At 52.3% G+C, this 19587-nt stretch overlaps 6 protein-coding genes across 6 annotated transcripts; 3 read left to right on the forward strand and 3 right to left on the reverse strand.

Annotated features, from left to right (window-relative positions):
- Window positions 1–547: 547 nt before the first annotated feature.
- On the reverse strand, window positions 548–2309 carry CGCA056_v000366 (uncharacterized protein; the record flags this gene model as incomplete). The annotated part of the gene is made up of 4 exons (XM_037315627.1): window positions 548–555; window positions 600–1158; window positions 1224–1475; window positions 1530–2309. 4 exons carry the CDS (start codon window positions 2307–2309, stop codon window positions 548–550), a joined length of 1599 nt encoding a protein of 532 aa, XP_037185163.1.
- Window positions 2310–3128: 819 nt separating this feature from the next.
- CGCA056_v000367 (uncharacterized protein) lies at window positions 3129–4538 on the reverse strand (the record flags this gene model as incomplete). Its single annotated transcript, XM_037315628.1, has 4 exons — window positions 3129–3426; window positions 3494–3663; window positions 3723–4150; window positions 4208–4538. The coding sequence occupies 4 exons, from the start codon at window positions 4536–4538 to the stop codon at window positions 3129–3131; spliced, it is 1227 nt and encodes a 408-aa protein (XP_037185164.1).
- Window positions 4539–5416: 878 nt separating this feature from the next.
- DEP4-3 (FAD-dependent monooxygenase DEP4) lies at window positions 5417–7222 on the forward strand (the record flags this gene model as incomplete). The annotated part of the gene is made up of 2 exons (XM_037315629.1): window positions 5417–5462; window positions 5523–7222. The coding sequence occupies 2 exons, from the start codon at window positions 5417–5419 to the stop codon at window positions 7220–7222; spliced, it is 1746 nt and encodes a 581-aa protein (XP_037185161.1).
- Window positions 7223–10756: 3534 nt separating this feature from the next.
- On the forward strand, window positions 10757–12882 carry CGCA056_v000369 (Zinc finger protein 143; the record flags this gene model as incomplete). The annotated part of the gene is made up of 5 exons (XM_037315630.1): window positions 10757–10831; window positions 10911–11102; window positions 11189–11268; window positions 11326–11728; window positions 12685–12882. 5 exons carry the CDS (start codon window positions 10757–10759, stop codon window positions 12880–12882), a joined length of 948 nt encoding a protein of 315 aa, XP_037185162.1.
- Window positions 12883–13979: 1097 nt separating this feature from the next.
- Window positions 13980–16012, forward strand: CGCA056_v000370 (uncharacterized protein; the record flags this gene model as incomplete). The annotated part of the gene is made up of 5 exons (XM_037315631.1): window positions 13980–14040; window positions 14103–14405; window positions 14568–14590; window positions 14641–14677; window positions 14769–16012. 5 exons carry the CDS (start codon window positions 13980–13982, stop codon window positions 16010–16012), a joined length of 1668 nt encoding a protein of 555 aa, XP_037186139.1.
- Window positions 16013–17003: 991 nt separating this feature from the next.
- On the reverse strand, window positions 17004–18926 carry ZEB1-5 (FAD-linked oxidoreductase ZEB1; the record flags this gene model as incomplete). The annotated part of the gene is made up of 3 exons (XM_037315632.1): window positions 17004–17983; window positions 18037–18485; window positions 18652–18926. 3 exons carry the CDS (start codon window positions 18924–18926, stop codon window positions 17004–17006), a joined length of 1704 nt encoding a protein of 567 aa, XP_037186138.1.
- Window positions 18927–19587: the final 661 nt, after the last annotated feature.

Genomic DNA, 19587 nt, shown 5'->3' on the forward strand with positions numbered 1-19587 from the left:
TCTTGTCGAGATGCAACACCTGATTGCATAATTGTATATGAGTGGACCTAAAATTAGACTAGGCGTTTATAATCAATCATCAAGGATGCATTGAATGCAGCGGAGTCTGTACTACAACCTTGGATTATTGTTCTACACTCAAGAGTCTTTATGCGACCGTGCGACTCAGGTGTGTACCTCTCATTTGTTGCTTGTAGTATCTTTTGCAGTCAAGCACTTGTCAAAGCAGAAGGGAGTAGCGGAGGATCTGGGAAATGAGTGGGTATCAATCATGACCATTCGTCACTGGAACTAAAATATACTCTCTGACAGTTCTGCACTCGCCTCACCGCCGGTTGTCCAATCAATCCCCAACAACCCATCCCACCCGGATTCCGTATTGTTAACACTTGAAATCCCAGCCAACGTGCCTGCAACTTCAGACTCCACAGCCACATCGGCACCAAGACGTGATGGATGATCCGTGCTGAACTGAGCCACCTGCGAACCTGTTCGGCAATTTCTTGGTCTCTCAAGCATCCCCAAGCCGGTTAGACTTTCTCGGACTTCAGATAACTTCTCAGCTAACCCCTGGGATGCTCTTGAGATCTTCGCATAACCAGTCGCCAGGGCGACAGCCATCTCGTAGCTTCGGCCCATAGCTCCAGCAACCTCCGTAGAGAGAGTGGCCAACACAGCTGACCTGTTGTGTTCAAGGAATGATGTAAGCACGAAGCCCAGCCCGGATGCGGATGCAAGAAGAGGCTGATAGAACGGTTGTTGTTTGCGGTAAATGTCCGTTGTCGTGTTCAGATTGTAAAGAACGTTGCAAACGTCGAATAACACTTCAATGGCGGGTCGGAGGTACTGCTTGCTGGTTTGTACGTCGGCTTTTGAGAAGAAATGTGGTTTGAATAGGAGACTTCGAACAGACTCGGCCCGGAGATTCAAGAGGATCTTCCATGTCGGAGGCTGGCTTAGGGGGTTGCTGTGCCAGAGTTGGATTATAGAGGGGTCCGCAACCGCCCTCTTCCGCCATTGTTCGATTCGGAAGTTCATGACCTCGAAAGCTTCCTCGTCGTCGTATCGTTGTGACTTTGTCGCTTGGGAAATAGGATCACTGAACTTGTCGCTGAGCTTGATGAATGTGAGCATGGCTTCGAGATATGGAAGTTTAATCTAGTGGGAAAATGTCAGCAAGGTTGCGTTTCGACTCCGAAAAGTTGTCTCGCAGGTGGCCTTACAGAAGAAGTGTTGATGGGCCCGAAAGCGCTCTCCTGGAAATTTCTCGGGAGACCTGCGGCAGCACTCCATTGGCGGTCGAGAATGACGATGCTTGACATGAGAGCCCATACTTCTGTACGTTGAGCCCGTGAATCGAGCATGTCTTCCGACATGACGCCGTTGTGGAACCCGAGTTCCATCAACATGCGTCCTGCAGTTCCACACATGCGCCATGCAGATTGCGGCGTATCGTTGAAGAAATCATAAGCGCCCTGGCCCAATTGTGAGAAACTATGTCATATGGGAAATAGCAATCGTCTAATTACCTTGAGCAAGACTATTATAACCCCATTCATAGTAGACCTCTGGGCGGCAAGTTTGCTGCTGATAGCGGGCTGGATACTCTCTCGGATGATAGATTCACTTTCGTGTTTTGACGGTGTCGCATCGGCATGAAGTCCTATCAACAAAGCCAGATTCAGAATCAACAGGTCGTCTTCGGAAGCGACCTCGACGGGCTCGGTGAAGAACTCCCACGTCGTCGAGTCTCCATCGGTATAGCAATTACGAGCGCGCGTCTGGACTTCATCAATGTCGACAATTGGGTGAAGATCACCGATCACTTCCTGATATACGCCTAATAGTCTCCTAGCATCTTTCAGGCTCATCAGCCCTCTGAACTTGAGAATAGCTGAGGCATCGCAGGCTGGTGTTTGGGTCTGGCCAGCAGAAGCTTTGTCTTGGGCAAAGACTACTTCATTGAACTCGATATCTGAGGTAACGTTTAGATGTGGTGGGTGCCGTGATTGCGTGGCAGAAAAGCTGCCCCTCGGTGGTTCGGCTTGCGATTGCGATTGCGATGATGCATTGAGGCTATTATCTGGGCTAGGCAATCCGTATATCGGCCGGGGCGGATTTTGCCAATTCTGCTCGATTGCGCCCACGTAGTCCCCAATAGCGGTCGCATCGTTCATAAGAGTTGACAGGAAGTCTTCGTTATTGCAATCGGTCGCCTCAAAGGTGGGTTCGGGTGGGCTCTGGCTCGACGTTTGAACTCGAGACGCTAGGCTGTTCAGCTGGCCTTGAAGACTGGAGAGGATCTCCATAATTGCGTCTTGGTTATTACTAGACGTGCCGCTACAGTCAGCGCAAGCGATGGAGAATATGATAGTTGTGACAAACCATGATGAAGAAGGAGAGGAGCTGTTTCGCTTCTCCTGGCGTTGGATCGTTTCGACGATTGCTTGGGGCCACTCCTCTGTTCCAAGGAAGCTATCGTAACTGCATGCCTGATCGCGACCAGCGCAATATTTGCATGGTTGACGACCATCGCATTTACCCTTGCGCCGGCGACAGGCATCGCAGGCCCGCAAAGCATAGGGTGCTCGTCGCTTTCCCGACTCTCCGTTCGAGTTGCCTGGCCGCTTTGCCACGCGTGCCTCCCTTATCTGCGACATTTATTGTGTCCTCGTTCTGGTCTTATCGGGGCCCGGGCGGTATCGTCAATAGGAAGAGCGCGCTGCTTGAAGGCCTACTTTGGACAAGAATGATTGGCAATGTGTGTAGTTACAGCTGCATCGGTATGCAGGTCGCACAAATCGACGTTGGAAAGATCACAGAGACAGGGCAGATGACCACGCATGCAAAATGCCGAGAAACACGTAGCTGGGTATGGGGCGTTATCTTTTCGAAGGCGAACATTGGACGGCGACCATTCCCCAGACCCGCACCGGCTGCCGGGAACCCCTTTCCGGGGTGCAGATAAGGGTCAAGGCGGTTTCTACGAAGGTTTCTCCTTATCCTGATAGAGGGCCTTATCATGCTGAGAATGCGGGGGAAACATGCTTGACCCCTGTCCGAAAGGGCCAAATCAATTGTCGGCCGGGTACCTCCTCAGCTAATGGTGCACTACCCGATGCCTCCCTCTATCTTTTGCGTACCTGGTAGCTGAACATGCTATTTGAAGCTACCGAATTCCGATCCCTCATCTTCGCGGCAGTTTCAGCTCCCGTCACAGGCACTCTGTACTCCAAGGCCGTGCCAGGCGGTTGGCCCTCGACAGCATGAGGAAAGGGAAGGTATTCAGGCATCAGGTCCATCTGCACGAGAACAGTTCCTTGATCCCATGAAATATGTTCATGATAGAGCCGGTCCCCGCGGATATTTACCACGGCTGTGAATGGGACCTCCACATACTTGAATGTGGGTGGAATTCCGGGGACGCTAGACACAAGCTTTGTTTAGCGCCCACATCGCGTTAGATAAACCCCAGTCACAGATGATCACTTACAGCCAATCCACGATTTTGTTATGCGTGAACTTGTAGATGAATTCGTCAACAATGCGGTCGATACCAATTGTTCGGCTAATGAGTTCCAGTTCCGTATCATCCGAGTTGCTGAAGATGAAGTTGTTCCGGTAGAACTGAGTCAAGGGCGCGCGTCCAATCCCGCCAGTCAACTGCGTGCTTTGGTCAACTGTTTGGGTCCCTGCATAGCGTGCGCGGCGTCTTTACTTACAGTAGGCACATGATTCACATAAGGTTGATCAACCATGGTACTCATCGTATGCTCAACCGAGCGATCCGCAAACTCGTAGTATGTGTGTTCGTCCCAGATACTTTCCAGGTCGAAATATGGGCCGTTCATGAGTGGCTTGAGAAACTTCAAGTTCCTCGTATGCGACAGCGACTCTGCCCAATAGTCGAAGTCATCTTGGAATGGTGTTGCAAAGCGAAAGGACTTCGCTTTCGCATATCTGTAAGTTGTGACACCAGCCGCCTTGCCCGTTACAGATGTAGGCTGCCCTGCCACATGACGCTGTACAGGAATTTCAGCCTTTATCAGATCTTCTTCATCTGACGAATTGGCGTACACGACACCGCCGACGATGCTGGGAAAGTTGCTCAAAGCATCCGCAACCTCATTCCACAGCGTTGAATCGTATGCTATGAGCCAATCGACTTAGTTTTTCATCTCGTTCGGAGGCCATTGTCGGAGCTCACCAATGATTCCAAAACGACTCTGCGATTCCAACTTGTCGCAACTCTGCATCGCCTCCAAAGCGTATCTCATGACTTCTGCAACATCGCCGCCATGGGAGATTGCCTGCGCTTGAATACTGACCACCACATAACCTTCCTCGGCCCATTTTGCAAGTGCCGATGGAACGCCATCAATGATCTCCAGGTGCTTGGAGGAGTCTTGCTGCAGAATTATGAGGCCGGGTCCATGGCCTCGCCGTGAGAGTGGTGGCAGCAGGGTGATGCCTTGACGAAGCTGCTGTGGCCGCGCTTGCGGCAGCGGTGCCGGAGGTTTGCTGATGTCTGCGTACATGTTTGAATCTATTCGATTTCCTTGTTGACAATTTGGTGGTAGAACTTTGATTACAATTGTCAAACTGTTGCTCTTATCTAGTAGCTATCAAGCAAATGCAAATTATCTTATCTACGTGTCAAAGACTCCTTTACAACCTGAATTAAGGATGTTCCGAGGAGCTTACATGGGCAAACCTTTTGTGTTTGGCATAGCTCCCATTGAATTCCCATGGGTAGTCGTCGCAGCTACATCCGGAGTGGCTGCGAGACGCATAGGACCGGGGTCCGTTCCGTTCCGATCGGAAGTTCCGTGATAAGGTCCGTTCCTCACACGACCACACCCAAGCCCATAGTCACCATACTATGCAATTAGGGGACCTCAGCATCACGAATGAATGGTCATCTACCGTACGATGTGTTTCTTAGGATGAACACTTGCAGCGAAACTCAGCTCATCGTTGGTCTACCCCACGAAGTCCCCTGCCCTCTTCAACGCGGATGCATCCCTGTAATGAGTTGATGGCATTACGATAAGCCAACCGGAAGGTGTTTTAAGAATAGATCAGCTTTCGGAACAACCGTTCCTGTGCCGGGTGGGAAGACGCCACTGTCAATGTCACTGTGAGCCTGCTCTATGGAAATTGCGGTACAGGGTGTCTGACTTGCGTGTAACCCCGTGTTGGCTCCATTGCCGAATCCAATGTTGCCATGCAGCCATCCTTTGGAGGACGTTGGAACAACGATTTGAAATAACAAGTCGTCATCGCGCACACACCAGTCTGCTTTCAGATGACTCTCCTTACTTGTCACAACCACCAGGACTGAAGACATCAGCATTTTGGCAGCAACTTCGTTTCCTTGGTACAAGCCAACTACATTCTTTGTCAACCTACAACTATGACGACCAAAACGGAGTTGTATGACGCCATTGTCGTTGGCGCCGGTAAGTCGTTCGAGCTTTTAATCAGGAAGTAATTGGACAATGGCTAACATGCACTCGTAGGCTGGTTCGGGCTGGCAGCTGCAAAGGCTTACAGCCAACTCAACCCTACTGCGAACCTCGCCGTCCTCGAAACAGCCGAGTCTTGCGGTGGGACTTGGTCAAAGAACAGACTGTACCCGGGTTTGAAGTCCAACAACATGATCGGCACCTACGAATATCCCGACTTTCCCATGTCCGAAGAAGTCTACGGTGTGAAGCCGAACAACCATATCCCAGGCGCAATCCTCCATCGCTATCTTACCGACTTCGCGAAACACTTTGGCTTCTTCGATCGAATCCAATTCAATACCTCCGTGGACTTGGTTGAGCGCCTTGGAGACGATGGTTGGCGGCTGTCCGTGACCTCTGCTGGCGGGGCCCGCACGATCGAGACTGAGAAGTTGATCCTGGCCACTGGTTTGACCTCAACACCTAATATCCCTTCATACGAGAACTCCGAGAGTTTTGGGGGACCTCTCTTTCACGCCAAGGACTTTTGCAAGAAGGCACCAGAGCTGAAGGACATCAAGAACGCCGTAGTCGTTGGCGGAGCCAAGTCCGCGTTCGACGTCGCTTACGCCTTGGTTCAGGATGGCACGACGGTAGACTTGATTGTTCGTCCCAACGGCCATGGCCCCGTTTGGATCGCGCCACCTTTCGTCACACCGCTCAAGAAGCGTTTGGACCAGCTTCTCAACGTTCGATGTATGTCTTGGTTCAGCCCCTGCCCTTGGGGTTTTGAGGATGGCTACGGCGGCGTTAGAAATTTCCTCCACGGAACTGCTGTGGGACGATTCATCGTGGACTCCTTCTGGAAGGTCTTGAGCGGCGATGTTCTCTCAGCAAATGCCTACGACTCTCACCCCGAGCTGGCAAAGCTCAAGCCATGGCACTCTGCTTTCTGGATCGGCAGTGGTCTTAGTATTCTCAACTATGACAGCAGTCTTTTCGATCTCGTCAAAGAAGGCAAGATTCGGGTTCACATTGACAACATTGACCGTTTGGAGCCTCACCGCGTTATCCTCGCATCTGGAGAACAACTGGATGCCGAAGCCATCATCTGCTCCACGGGCTGGAAGAAGGAGTCAACCATCAAGTTCGCCGGGCTCGGAGAGGAGAAGTTTGGCCTCGCTGTCACCCCCAGCGAGAAGCGGGAGCTCGATCAGGACGCTGATGCCAAGGTCCTGTCCCTGTATCCCCGACTCGCCGCACAGCCAAAGCTCAGCTTTCAGCCCAAGGAGGCCAACCCCTTGCGCTACTACCGCTTCATGGTTCCGTCCACGATGATGTCCAAGCGCAACCTCGCCTTCGCCGGCATGATCTCCACAGTAAGCACCTCTGTGTGCGCGACGATCCAGGGACACTGGATTGCGGCATACCTGAGCGGCAAGCTGGACCGTGAGCCAACTACGGAGCAAGAGATTACGGATGAGATCATGCTCCATACCCAGTGGGGCAAGTGGCGCTTTGGAGCATGTGGCTATGGCAACAGCCTTCCCGATTTCGTCTTTGAGGGTCTGCCTTATGTCAACATGCTGATGAAGGATCTTGGTTTGGAAACACATCGCAAGTCTAGCGGCTTCCAGGAGCTTACCTCACCTTACTTGCCGGTCGACTTCCGAGGATTGGTCGACGAGTGGAAGATTGGACATGACGTTGATGAGTCTGATAATGGTTCATCGAAGCTTGGCAAGGCGGAAGTTGAGGTTTCGCAGGTTTGATTCTGTCAAACATAATGAGCCGAGTCCCGTGTTTTGATGTGCGCTGCTGGGGTATTGTCTATAGCTCATGCTTCCAGCACTTTTCTTTTGTATGTTTCTGGAGTTCAATAGTGTAACTTCACGTTCAAGTTAAAATACTTCACACCCATTTTTCAATCATAATACTTGAAGCCACTATCATCCTGGAAGAATCGGGGTCGGCACGATGCCGACCAGCCTGTTTCAACCTAAGGTGTCTCGAACACATGCAGCCATGCGTGAAAGCTGAGCCGCAAGGCTCGAAGCAGCCTACAACTAGGGCAAGATCAACAAGCTTACCATCAATACCATATTTCTTCATGAATTAGGTCCCAAATAACCAGAAGGGCCTATGACGTGGTGGGCGGTTAGGCAGGGATTTACGGTCTGTGGGGTTGTTCGGTTCTCTACTAGATGGTCATGTGTGTAGTAGTGTACGCGGGTTTCGCAGGTTGTAAACGTCACATGACCTTGACCGAGCTTTTTCTAAAGACATGAAATAGTGATACAGCTTTTTCTTCCGACACCCTCGGGAAAATCAAGCTGTGACAGGTAGGTTTCCCCCCGGGCCCTGACGACGCCGCAGAGTACCTTGCCGTGCTGCCGCTTCAAGCGAAGCTGAGCAAGGGACGGCTAAATTTTACCCAGTTCCATCGCCTACGCGAGACCTCATCTCTTTCGGAGTCCTCCCCACACCCAACCCAAGCACGAGATCCAGGCCTCCGTACTTCATTCAAGCCGCCACGACGCATCTTTACCTTGCAAGAAAAGCACGTCAACAGTCTTTGTCATGGCAGGCAGCATTCTAAGAGAGCTACCTTGCTCAGCCCACGGGCAGAATTGCGTGGCGATGGCCCATCTACCGCTCTTGTCAGTGGGTATCGCAAGGCATGAGCCGCTCGGGCCTCCTTTTGAGGTCGCCGACGTCCCCTCACCGCTTGCTGGGTTCTTGCGAAGATTGCCAAGATGAACGCCGAAACCCCAACACGGAATATGATAGCGTCTTGGATTTGAAAAGCGGCAGGCGGCAGACGGCAGGACTAAGGGCTTGTTGGGCTTCGTCATCGTGTGCGTTCTGCCCGAGAGGGGGCCGGGAAGGGTTCGGATGTTGAAGGAAAACATCAAAACTCCAAAAAGCAAGTTGAAGCAAGGCCAGGAACTTGCCTGTTTTCTGACTAGTCACATGTACCCTGTTCGCGGTCAGTCTGTCTGATCGCTTGATGATCTACGTCCTACGTTGTGATTTGTTGGCCCGCCCCTGTCACTGTCTCATACCCCTGCGTGCCAAATGATGCCCTCATCACATTAATACGAATTAGCCGACAAAGCCGACCTTTCTGCTAAAACATGCATCAATAGGCGACATCTTATTGGAAGCGAACGTTTTTTGCTCCCTGCTTTGAATAGGGCAAAATTCATGAACGTTTTCTGTTATTGAGACATGGGATCTAAGACCTATGTTTCTTCTTTTCAGCTGGACTTGTCGTCTCCCTCTTGGTTGACAGCGCGGCAGGGTTGTCTACGTAATGGTTGACAGCGTAGCAGATCGTCGTCGCATTGAAAAAGTGCATGTAAAATTAGTCTGAAAGCAGAGTGTGCCTTGTTAGCGGATGAAACATAATTTGCCCCCATGAAGATCGAAGATTGTTTGATTGGCATGGAACGAGGTTCATACGGGTCTTCATCGGAATCTCTTTGGGCCTGGAACTTGCTCTACTTTGGTGTTAGTGGGGGATCGTCGATGGATGGTGCCCTTCCCCTCAAGTCCCACTCGCCGGCTTGCTTGGCAGGGTATACTTCAACTTAATGCCGGCCCCAGTCATTAGGTTTTCAGCGCCCAACAGCTGCCTACATCAGTCAACTTGAGATGTGACATATCTTCCTTGAGTGCTCCGCCACTTCACAGTTGGCCTCCCGTCTTCTGGATCGTCCTCTCATTCGCAGCAGCAGCTTCAGGTACCGGAGATCAAGATTCTATTCGCAAGCTTCTCCAGATGGGGAAGTTGAAAGCCGAAAATCTCACGTGGCATCGAGAACCCTACATGAGATTCAGCGAGGGACGCGGAATCTCCCCGAACCATCAACCTCGTTGTGTGCCGTGTCGTATCCCGCGATGAACCACGACAATAGGTCTGAGCACAGGCCCCAACCTCAGCAACATGACTGCTTCACCGAATTCCCACTTACCGTTAGTCAGACCTGGACGAAATGTTTAGACTGTTGACTCAGGATGAGGTACGGAATGTGGCTGTTTCTAGTCCAAAGTCTCTACAGAATTCTCCGTCGCGGCCAGAGACGCCATCTGCAAGGGGAATGGTAACTTACAAGGGGTGGATTCGCCGGGGTTGAAAGACATCACCCCATTAAATGCATCCGAATGAGCCGCCTCACTTTGCTAACGGCTTGACTTCGGAATCTGCGCCAAAGGTTTCCCATTGCTGCCAATCAAAGCCCGGAAATCCTTGGCTTCATTCCATGGCGGCTATCACATAGCGCTAGCTGGCATTCAGGATGCGAGCGGAGGACTAAAGAGGGCTGATTTCTACAGCGAGATACCAACCCGCCGGAAATCACGCCAGGGGCTGAATGTCGAGTTACAAATAGTCCATCCACTAGCTCGTAGGGGCGATCCATAGAGACTCAACATGTACCCGTGAAGTAAGCCCTAATATGAAACTTGGGGCCATGATATATACCGCTCCACTCAGAAGCACCCATAAGTAATACGGGGAACATGCCAGAGTCGCATCCGCGATGTTTGAATGCATGCACGATACAAAGTAAGAACCAACAGCCAAGTCCTTGAAGCAAATCACCCTGGGAAGGCGTATGATCCCCGAGTGACAGCTGGATGCTAGGGCAGGGTTACTTCCTGTGGAGAACGCCCTCTTGCGATCAACTAGGCTACTGGGCACGCTGTCGCTACGTTGACCGAATTTGAGAATTCCGTGCCGTGTTTTGCCTCGCATGGTCAAAGCTCTATCAATTTTCCTCTTGGCAACCAAGATGTATGCTTCGGGATGTAGCATGGATGCTGGACTCATGTCTATCCCGCATGCGTTGTTGAATGCAGATCTGCAGGTCCAATCAAGTCATCGCCGACACTAAGAATTCCATGATAAAAGCAGCCTCCACGGCACATTCTTGATCACTCAACTGTATTGTAAGACGTGGTTCAGCTACTAGGCCGAACCCTCTTCGTCAGTGCTTCAGACGATCTGTCACCTTTCGGTGGGAATCGACCCTATTCGTTACCGCCTTTCCTTCTTTTCAACCAAATCCGTACTGCCAACCACCCTATCTGGATGCCTCCTGAGACATCTATCAGGCCTGTTTCAACATTCTACCGACTACTTCACGCCTCGATGATGAACTAGCCCGTCAGCCTGCCACACTGTTTACTCACAAGTTCGTTATTAGACAAAGCGATAACGGGTTTTCTGAGAAGTACGTTCAACTCTAATCGTATGTGAGGAGGAGTCTCTGGCACTAACTATCAAAAGTTGAATCAACGACATGGAAATCATGGAGCTCGTTGACAACAGACCACAATCTCACCGCTTCAACTGCGATTGGAAGACGTGCAATAAGGTACCATTCTACTCGACTACGTGGATATGCAACACGCCTGTGCCATCTTTTCCATTTGCTGATGATGTTCTTTTTTCAGGGATTCAAGCGCAAATCCGACTTGCAACGACACTACCGAATTCACACAAACGACCGGCCGTTCCCGTGCCCAGCGCCAGGCTGCGAGTCAAGCTTCATCCAGAGAAGTGCTCTGACGGTTCACTTACGAATTCACACTGGAGAAAAGCCCTATGAGTGCCAGTATCCCGGCTGTGACAAGCGGTTCGCAGATGTAAGTTTGATTGCGCGTCGTACAGCCTGGCGGAGAATGCCCCAAACGGTCATGTTGTATGCACAGTTGTATTAACTTCTTTCAAGTCTTCCAGCTTTTCTCGACATCGTCGATTACATGTAGGAAAACGCCCTTACACATGCGCCGTTGCCACATGCAGGAAACAGTACGTTGAAGCCCGTCGGGCCGTCAAATTGATTTTGCAAATCTAACTCTTCCGAAGCTTCGTCCGAAAAGTGGCAATGGTGCAACACCACAAACTCCATCACAGAACCAACGACGACTCTAAGGAATTCACGGACCAATGTTGGAACTCGTCGCCACGCCACGATGAGGTAGCCGCTACAAGTACTGCTGTCATGATGCCACCAAGGGTTGATGCAGCGTCGAGGGAGAGCCCACGGGCCGCAGGACACATCAGCTCCACTGAACTTCATAGCCACGATCGCGCTGGAGTTGCCGAACGTTTCGCAGAATCTCCCCTCGCCAACTCGTACAGACAACCATATGGAAGAGTCCACTACGACTACTCGACGGCCGACGGGCAGTTCTTTTACGATGATTCCCACAGTTCCCAGGGATCGGAGCAAGCTTCAAGTCCAATTGACGACTTCGCGAGCCAACAAGTCAGCTCTGGATGGCCTCCTCACCACTGCAATCCGCCGCCTTCGTATTCGAACCCTATTTCCGTACCGGAGCTATGGACGCCGTGCGTCACTGCCTCGGGTGGGCGTGCGGCTGGATTCTACAGCCATGAAACGATGTCATCTCCGCCCGATTTACAGCCAGTATTAGGATTCCCACCAGCTATCCCGTACGAGGTGCCGCGACCACATGAGTTGAGTTGGAATCCTTATCAGCCATGGCCGCAAGAGGGGAGGTGCCATGCACAAGATTTCTATCATCCAAGGATCTCGGCAAGTTTGGATCCAGCTCTGTTCCACTGATTTCGGATTCTCCGATACTGATTCGCTTGCTTCACATACACAACAACAATTATTGGGTCGACAAATCTTCATCATTACCTTATGTAAGATAGCATGAGTGGACATGTATGCCTCTCCTTGGGACTGGCGTTGCGCAATAGCATTATACGGTAATAATACAAATTCATCAAGCAAAAACTGCCTCTCGTAGCTCTACAATCCTGTTTTCGAAAGGCACCTGACGTTTTCTCTCGCTGTCATTAGCATTCGAAAACAACGAGCGAGATCTAAGACGAACGTTTTGATTGACGAGTCGTTACATGCTTGGTTAAGACTGGGTGAATCAACTGGTGAGACATAGTCAGGAATTCCATCTATTCGGCCGAATCTAAACCGGCAAGGCAAGCCGGGTAATGTGATGTCTCAGGCACTAGACCAACCTCAGTTCCATGCCTGTCCAGGAAATGATGACGCACCGCGGATTATGCTGAAAAGGGTTGTGAATCGGTCTACTCTGGGGCTGTTAGGACGGTTAAAGACAACAATGCGAGAGCCAATATGACAATGCACAATTGTCTGCTATGAGCGCTCACGACATAAAAATTTCCCCTTGAATCCCGAGCCGGAGGATAGCAGATTTCTAACACGACTCAAAGTTAAGGCAACCGCAATCCTTCCAGACGTCCCGGCTGGTGGGGCCGGGCGCCGCACAAAATCCGGGCCTGCATGCGGGATATCGCCGGCGGGAACCAGCGCGCATTCGGACGGTGATCAGGATTGCATGCATGGCGGCGGGGACCCGTGGTGGACTCAAGGTCGCTTCGAGCCTCTTTAAAACTAGTTGGTTGAGTTAGTCCGGGGACTTATGCGAGACTTCAACGGGCTCGGTGTTCTGATGGTTTGACTGGCTGGTTTAGTACAGGGGAGCTCGCGCTTGCAACTTCCTGATTGGCAGCGGTGTGGGGGGTCCGATGCAGTGTCAGCCATGCATTTTGCGGATGGAGATTCGAGATTGGCATTTGTGAAAACTGGTGGGATTTCCTCCGTAGTTTTTGAGTTTTGCCCAGACACTCTTCTGGTGCTCTTCTGGCTGTTATGGTGTTCTGTTCACTGATGGCGGGAGCAAAAAACTCATAGCCATGGATAGTTATGGCCCCGGAAACCAAGAGATAGGCCCCAGCCACAGCCATTTTGAGTTTTGATACGCGCTAAGCGCCAACTCATCACTTAGTCTGTGGCCAACGTCATAGGCCACAGCCCGTTTCTTGCTCAATCTCATTAGCCCTGAGCTATCCGTGGATGATGTCAATTGCAAAATGGCTTTCACATGATACAGACTAGAAGACGAGCCATTAAAAGAACTGCCTTCGACTTTGAAGGGCTGCGGAATAACCTCGGAAATTGAGTCCATGCAGCTGCAAGTCAAGTTAGCGGTTAGCCACAGATGACGCTAACAGAGCCAAAGTTGTTTCGGTGTTTGTTCAGCAACAAAGAAGGCCGGGAACCTTATCTCTGTGCAACAGTCTAATGCAGCTCTTTGCCTCTTCTTCCGGTGCAGCATTCGCCCTTCCCGACGGCAGCTCCCGACATCACACTTGCCAACATCAACAGCCACAAAGAGGATGAACCCGGGGGAGGCAACTCACGTGTGTGGCCAATGGCCTCTGCAGATCGCTCGATCGCTAACTGGCTAGGCGGTGAGGTGGATGCTGCATGGCCCGGTGGGTCGGCTGGCGGACCGTTAATGCCGTTATTACCTGCCTCTCCCCCAACCTTTCATGACCCCGCAGCGGTGCAGCACTCGCTATCAGAAACCACTCCATCTCACTCACCCTTCCTCTGTCAATTTTTTTCATCTCTCTCAATTCTCCCAACATTCAGCCTGCGAGTGTGTGAAGAGAGAGGCGAAGAAGCGAAGACGACGGGAGAATTGGAACCGTGACATCGAATCATGCCTCACAGAAAAGACAGGGACCCCAATGCATTTCCGACCCGACAGCTGCTCGTTCTTGGTAAATCACACCCCTCCATCTTGGTCTCTATGGCCTGCAACGCGCTGACACCGCAAACCCAGCAATATGTCGATTCTCAGAGCCCATCGCCTTCAACTCCATCCTGGCGTACACGTTCGACATGGTAAGGGACTTGGGCGTTGAAGACAAGGAAGCACCTTTTTACGCCGGTCTTTTGGTTTCTGCCTATGCCGTCGCGGAAGCTCTCACCTCCATGGGCTGGGGCGCGTTGTCCGACCGTGTCGGGCGGAAGCCCGTGGTGCTTTTCGGGCTTGTGGGTGTGGCCACCTCCAGTTTAATTTTCGGTCTCGCAAAAACCTACTGGGTCGCACTCTTGGCACGGTTCATCGGAGGAGCATTGAACGGTGAGTCTCACAACCTCTTAAGAAACGCTACACAGCATGACGCTGCGAAAGACTGCAATGTCCATAGCGTTCAACCAAACCCCAAACCCCCAGACCTCTTTCAATGACATCATTCTGGTTTCCACGCCTCATTTCATTATCGAAAGCTAACGGTCTAACTAGGCAACGTGAGCGTTATGCAAACTGTTTGGCTCACCCTCCCATTGAATTTTGGCATTCTCTAACCGTTAGGCAGATGGTTGCTGAAATGGTGAAAAATCCCGAGCACGAACGTGAGTTTTCCGCCAAAATCCGGGGGCAAAGTCCGGTGGCTCTGTCTTACTCGGCGATCCCCTGTGTAACCTTGCTGACAATTTTGATTAGCCAGGGCGTATGCCGTGCAGCCGTTCGTCTGGACTCTTGGCGGCATCATTGGCTCTGCCATGGGTGGCTTCCTCGCCCAACCGGCCAAGTTTTACAAAATCTTTCCCGAGGACGGACTGTTTGGACAGTATCCCTATTTGCTGCCGAATCTCGTCTCCGTCATTGTCATCATAGCCGCCGTCATCCAGGGAATCTTCTTCTTGGAGGAGACTCTTCCGCCGAAGCATGACTCGGAGGAGGACTTCACCGAAGCCGTGGCCGATGACGACTTTATCGACGAGAGAACCCCGCTCCGAAGGGCCCCGCGACGGAGCCTTAACCACCGCCGGTCGATTTCCACCAGCCACTCGAGGCCGCGTTTCGTGGAGTCGAGTTTGCCTCTCCCGATTGAGCACGACTTTGATCTCAGACGTTCATCTTTCGGAACGGTGCACTCGATCAAGGTTGTTTCTGACGAATTGAGGAGCGATTTGCTGCGCCAGAATGGCCGCCAGAACGGCCGCGCTCAGCAGCCGCCAAACAACAAGCCCAAAGTCAAGACTTTCAACTTCACCGTTATCATGCTCACCATCACACTGGTCATTTTCTCGTATCACCAAATGGCGGCTGGCTCGCTTCTCCCCACCTATATCCTCGATGAACCCGCGGCGCCTCACGGCCAGCTTGATCTGAGAGGTGGCCTGGGTTATGACGTTCACGATGTTGGAACATACCTGGCAGTCAATGGTTTCCTGGGACTTCTCATTCAGGGTGTCATTTTCCCGATTTTCGTCGAGAAGGTCGGCGTTTGGGGCTCCTTCATCTGGATGGTTGCGCTCTACCCGACGGCGTACATCCTGATGCCGTTCTTGTCGGCGTTCCCTGATGTCGTCACCCAGGCCGGAATCTACTTTTCTCTGGTGCTGCAGAGTTTCTATGGTATCATCGTCGGCCCGGTCACGCTGATCCTGCTTAAGGACGCGACGCCTTCGCCTCAGGCGCTCGGCAAGGTCAACGGCTTGGCCATGTCAGGCGCTTGCCTCGCCCGCACGGTTTCTCCGCCTCTTGTCGGTGTCATTTACAGTTTCGCAGGCTCTGCAGCGGCCTGGTGGAGTTGCTCTGGTATTGCTTTGATTGGAGTATTGCAGGTTCTCTGGGTCCCGAGGAAGCATATTCATATCGACCATGTGGAGGTCGACAACGGGCTGGCCCGACAGCTCACGAACAACTCGCAGAGAGGAGATGAAAACCGCGGCCGGGTTTGAGGGACGATTTTCACACATACATGGATATGGAGTTAACGGGCTTTGATTTGATACGAATTTTGGCCACCCCTTATGATGATGCTGTTTGGTTTCTTGTTGCAGTTATCACGGGTCATACACGGGAGTTCTTCACGAGTTGTTCATCTACTCACGGCACTCACGGCACTCACGGCTGAAGTTGGTACGATGCAGTTTGTCAATGCTTGGTCTTAATGATGGCTTCTTTCTAGGATTATATAAAATGTTTCCTTGCTACTTGCGCCCCTTTTGAATATGAGAGTTTGAGATCAGCAACAGCACAGTTGCAGTCAAGATTACGCAGTATGCATACATCAGAAGACGGCAGTGAGCACAACGCAATTCTAGGTTTACGAAGACAACATACCAAAGCAAGAAGTCCCACCCACACCACATCTAATGTCACCCCCGCAACAGCAACCACGTCCACTACAGCAACTACAATAATGGCTAAGACTGGACTTTCTAAGGTCCTCAGAGCTGCGACTATGATAGCTAAGCTCGCAGCTATGCTTATGTTGGATAAAAGGCTGGGAGATAGGGTGGGTGCGGATAGACACTTCGCCTATCGAGAGCAATGGAGAGAAGCCGCCTTGATTGATGACAGACATGCGATATCCAAAGACGCAATAGTCAACTTATGTACGCCGAAATTGAAACTCGAACACAAACATAGCGAGGACGACAGGCACGTACACGATGAGAACGTTATTAAGCAAAACGGCGGCGGGAGCAAAGGGGCAAAAGTAAATCTGCAAGATCGCGTTGTGATCGCCTCAGTGATATTATTGAACCTAGGTCATAGGTTGGCGCTAAAACGTCAGACCTTAGACACAGCATGAGTACTAGTGTCGGCACCTGTAGGCTATTAGATTACACTAATATTTATACAAGAAGTAAAGTATGTACGGTCCTTTTATCATAGTTCCAAGGACGTTTGAGCAACTTGAGGGGATGCCGCCGGGTCGGCTAGTCAGCTACGGCACATGCGTCCGTCGTTGGCAACAGACCATGCATCGCTGCCAACCGCAGCAACGTTGTACAACAGTCCCTTGGGGTCGTACTTTTGCTTGATCTCGAGAAGCTTGGGGTAGTTGACACCGTAAAAGGTGTTCTGCCAGTCCTTCTGCTGGAAGTCGGCCTCGTTGATGTACGCACCGGCGCCGGGAGTGGCGGCCTCGATGACAGGCTGGACGACCTCGGTCATGCGGGTTTGCTCGGCGACCATCTCGGAGTAGGGGACCTCGAAGCTCCAGGGCAGGGTGAGAGAGACCTGGACGATGGAGTCGCGCCATTGAGGCAGGACAGCGTTGTCGCCGCCAAAGTGAGAGACGTTGAGTCCGACACCAATGTAGGTGACACCGAGCTCGACGAGAGCCTGGGCAGTAGGGCCGAACTCGGGAAGCTTGGAACGGGGTAGCAGGCGGCCACCGAAGAGCTGGGTTCCAACTTGGATATTACCAGAGGGAAGAGGGCCCCAGTAGTTGTTGTAGTGGTCGCGGTAGTTGTCGAAAGCAGTGTAAGTGGGTTCGAGGTCGACACCCAGGAGCGCGAGAGCATCGGTGAGAGGCTTGAGAATTGTCTCAACCTCGGCCTGGGTCTTGTTGTAGGCAGTCATAGCGGGAGACTGCAGGAAGCCGGGGCCGAAGAAGTAGATGATCATGACACCCTGGTCGACGATAGCAGGGAGGGCGGCGTGGAAGACATCAATGACGGAGTACAGCAGTGCCGTGTTGTTGGTGTCGACAGTCACGGCAAACTTGGCGCCGGCGACGGGGGCATCGGGATGAGCCTTGACAGTGATAGAGGTCACGACGCCGTAGTTGCCGCCGCCACCTCCGCTAAGAGCCCAGTAAAGGTCTTGGTTCTCAGTTCGAGATGCCGTGACGAGCTCTCCGGTGGGAGTGACGACGTCGAAAGACAGAGTATTGTCGGCAGCCAAACCATAGATGGCTGTGACAGTTAGCGACAGGATTACTGATATTGGTCACAAACTTGACACTTACTTGCAAGGGCACTGTGTCCACCAGCCTGGATATATCCTCCAGCGAGACCAACAGTAGGACATTCACCGGTTACGACAACCAAACCAGCCTTGTTGGCGGCAGCAATGGCCTCGAAACCCTGAATACCGGCGCCGGCCTTGAGAGCCTTTCCGACGTACTGCTCATCCTCCCAGTCGACGATCTCGGTGCCCTTCATGTAGTGGGTCCAGACGGCAAGACCACCGGCGCCGGTGGAGCGGCCATTGTAGTCGTGGCCGGTGTTGCGGATGACGAAACGCACATTCTTCTCATCGGCAAACTTCAACGCCGCCTGAATGTCCGCAGGCCCGGAAGCATTGACGGCGTAGCTGACATAGTTGCCCAGAGTGCACGAAGCATTTTGCGGCAGGAAGGGATCGCAGCTCGCGTTCGCGAACAGGGGTGCCATCACGGAAGAAGAGGACTCCATGCTGTGCGCACACGCGAGTCATGGTCAGCAGCTGTTCATCTCGTCTTGCAGTTGATCACCTCCCAGATGAGCAAAGCTCGGCCGGACGTGCAGAAGACGCGGTGAGGGCAGAAAAAAATAATAAAGGACTCAATGGCAGAGCAGAAAAGAGACGGGAAAATACTTACTGGACCTCGGAGTAAAGCCACTCATCCTGCAGCCGTGCGCACTCAGTCGCATTGTAGTTCGCGCCGTGGCATGGCGTTCCCAATGGGACCGTAGCCACGAGACGCCCGCTGACGGTCGCGTTCAGCTTCGCCCACTCACACGGGGACGGCCATCCCTCGTCGCCGGGGAGATACTTGCACGAGGGCGTCGTGGAGTTGCTGCCCACGGGCGAGGCCGCGGCAACGCTTCCGCTGGCCAGCGCCAGGGAAGCTAGATTAAGAATCGAGGAGCGCATCTTGAATCTCTCTGGCTTGGCGATGAAGAGAGGTGTGAAGGGGACGGAAGCTGGAACGTGCTTCTTTCGCTAACCCGCTGCAGGAAGGCAGAAAAAGTTGAGGGCACGAGGAGAAGGGGGATCAGAAAGGGGGCGTCGCGCGTGGGAACCGTGGGAGGGTGTGAGGGTTTCTAATATCGAGTCTGCGACGCTGCCTGGTGGTCTGTCGAATCTCGCGGCTTTCCCCTCAATTCGTCTGCGTAATTGGATCCGGGTCCCGTACACCCGCTAGACGAAGGGAAAAGTGGCGATTGTTCGGTGAGACAAGCGGGATGCTGGTGAGCCTGGCTGTGGTTCCGGCCTAGGTAAGCAATGCCAGGCGGTTTCCGCGCATTTCTGCACAATTCAGGGCATGATCTCCGTAAGCGGAGGAAAAAACACCGCCTCCGAGTCGTCCGGCCGGCAGTCGGGGTTCCTGCATATGCAAGGGAGCTTTTGGTTGGTACCAGCTGAAGAATCCAACGGCATCGAAAACGGGCTTTTTCCTCTTTGGCATAAAGGCAAGCACAGCCCTAGGCTCTTGTTCGAAACCACTTAAACCAACAGCAGCTGCAAATCAGCGAACTATTCAATCTTGGCGGTAGAAACCCTGCCGCGGGGGTAGCATCTGCAAGGGAGCGGC

The sequence above is a fragment of the Colletotrichum aenigma genome, assembly GCF_013390185.1.
Source record: "Colletotrichum aenigma strain Cg56 chromosome Unknown KSG_Cg56_contig01, whole genome shotgun sequence".
NCBI classification, from domain to species: domain Eukaryota; kingdom Fungi; phylum Ascomycota; class Sordariomycetes; order Glomerellales; family Glomerellaceae; genus Colletotrichum; species Colletotrichum aenigma.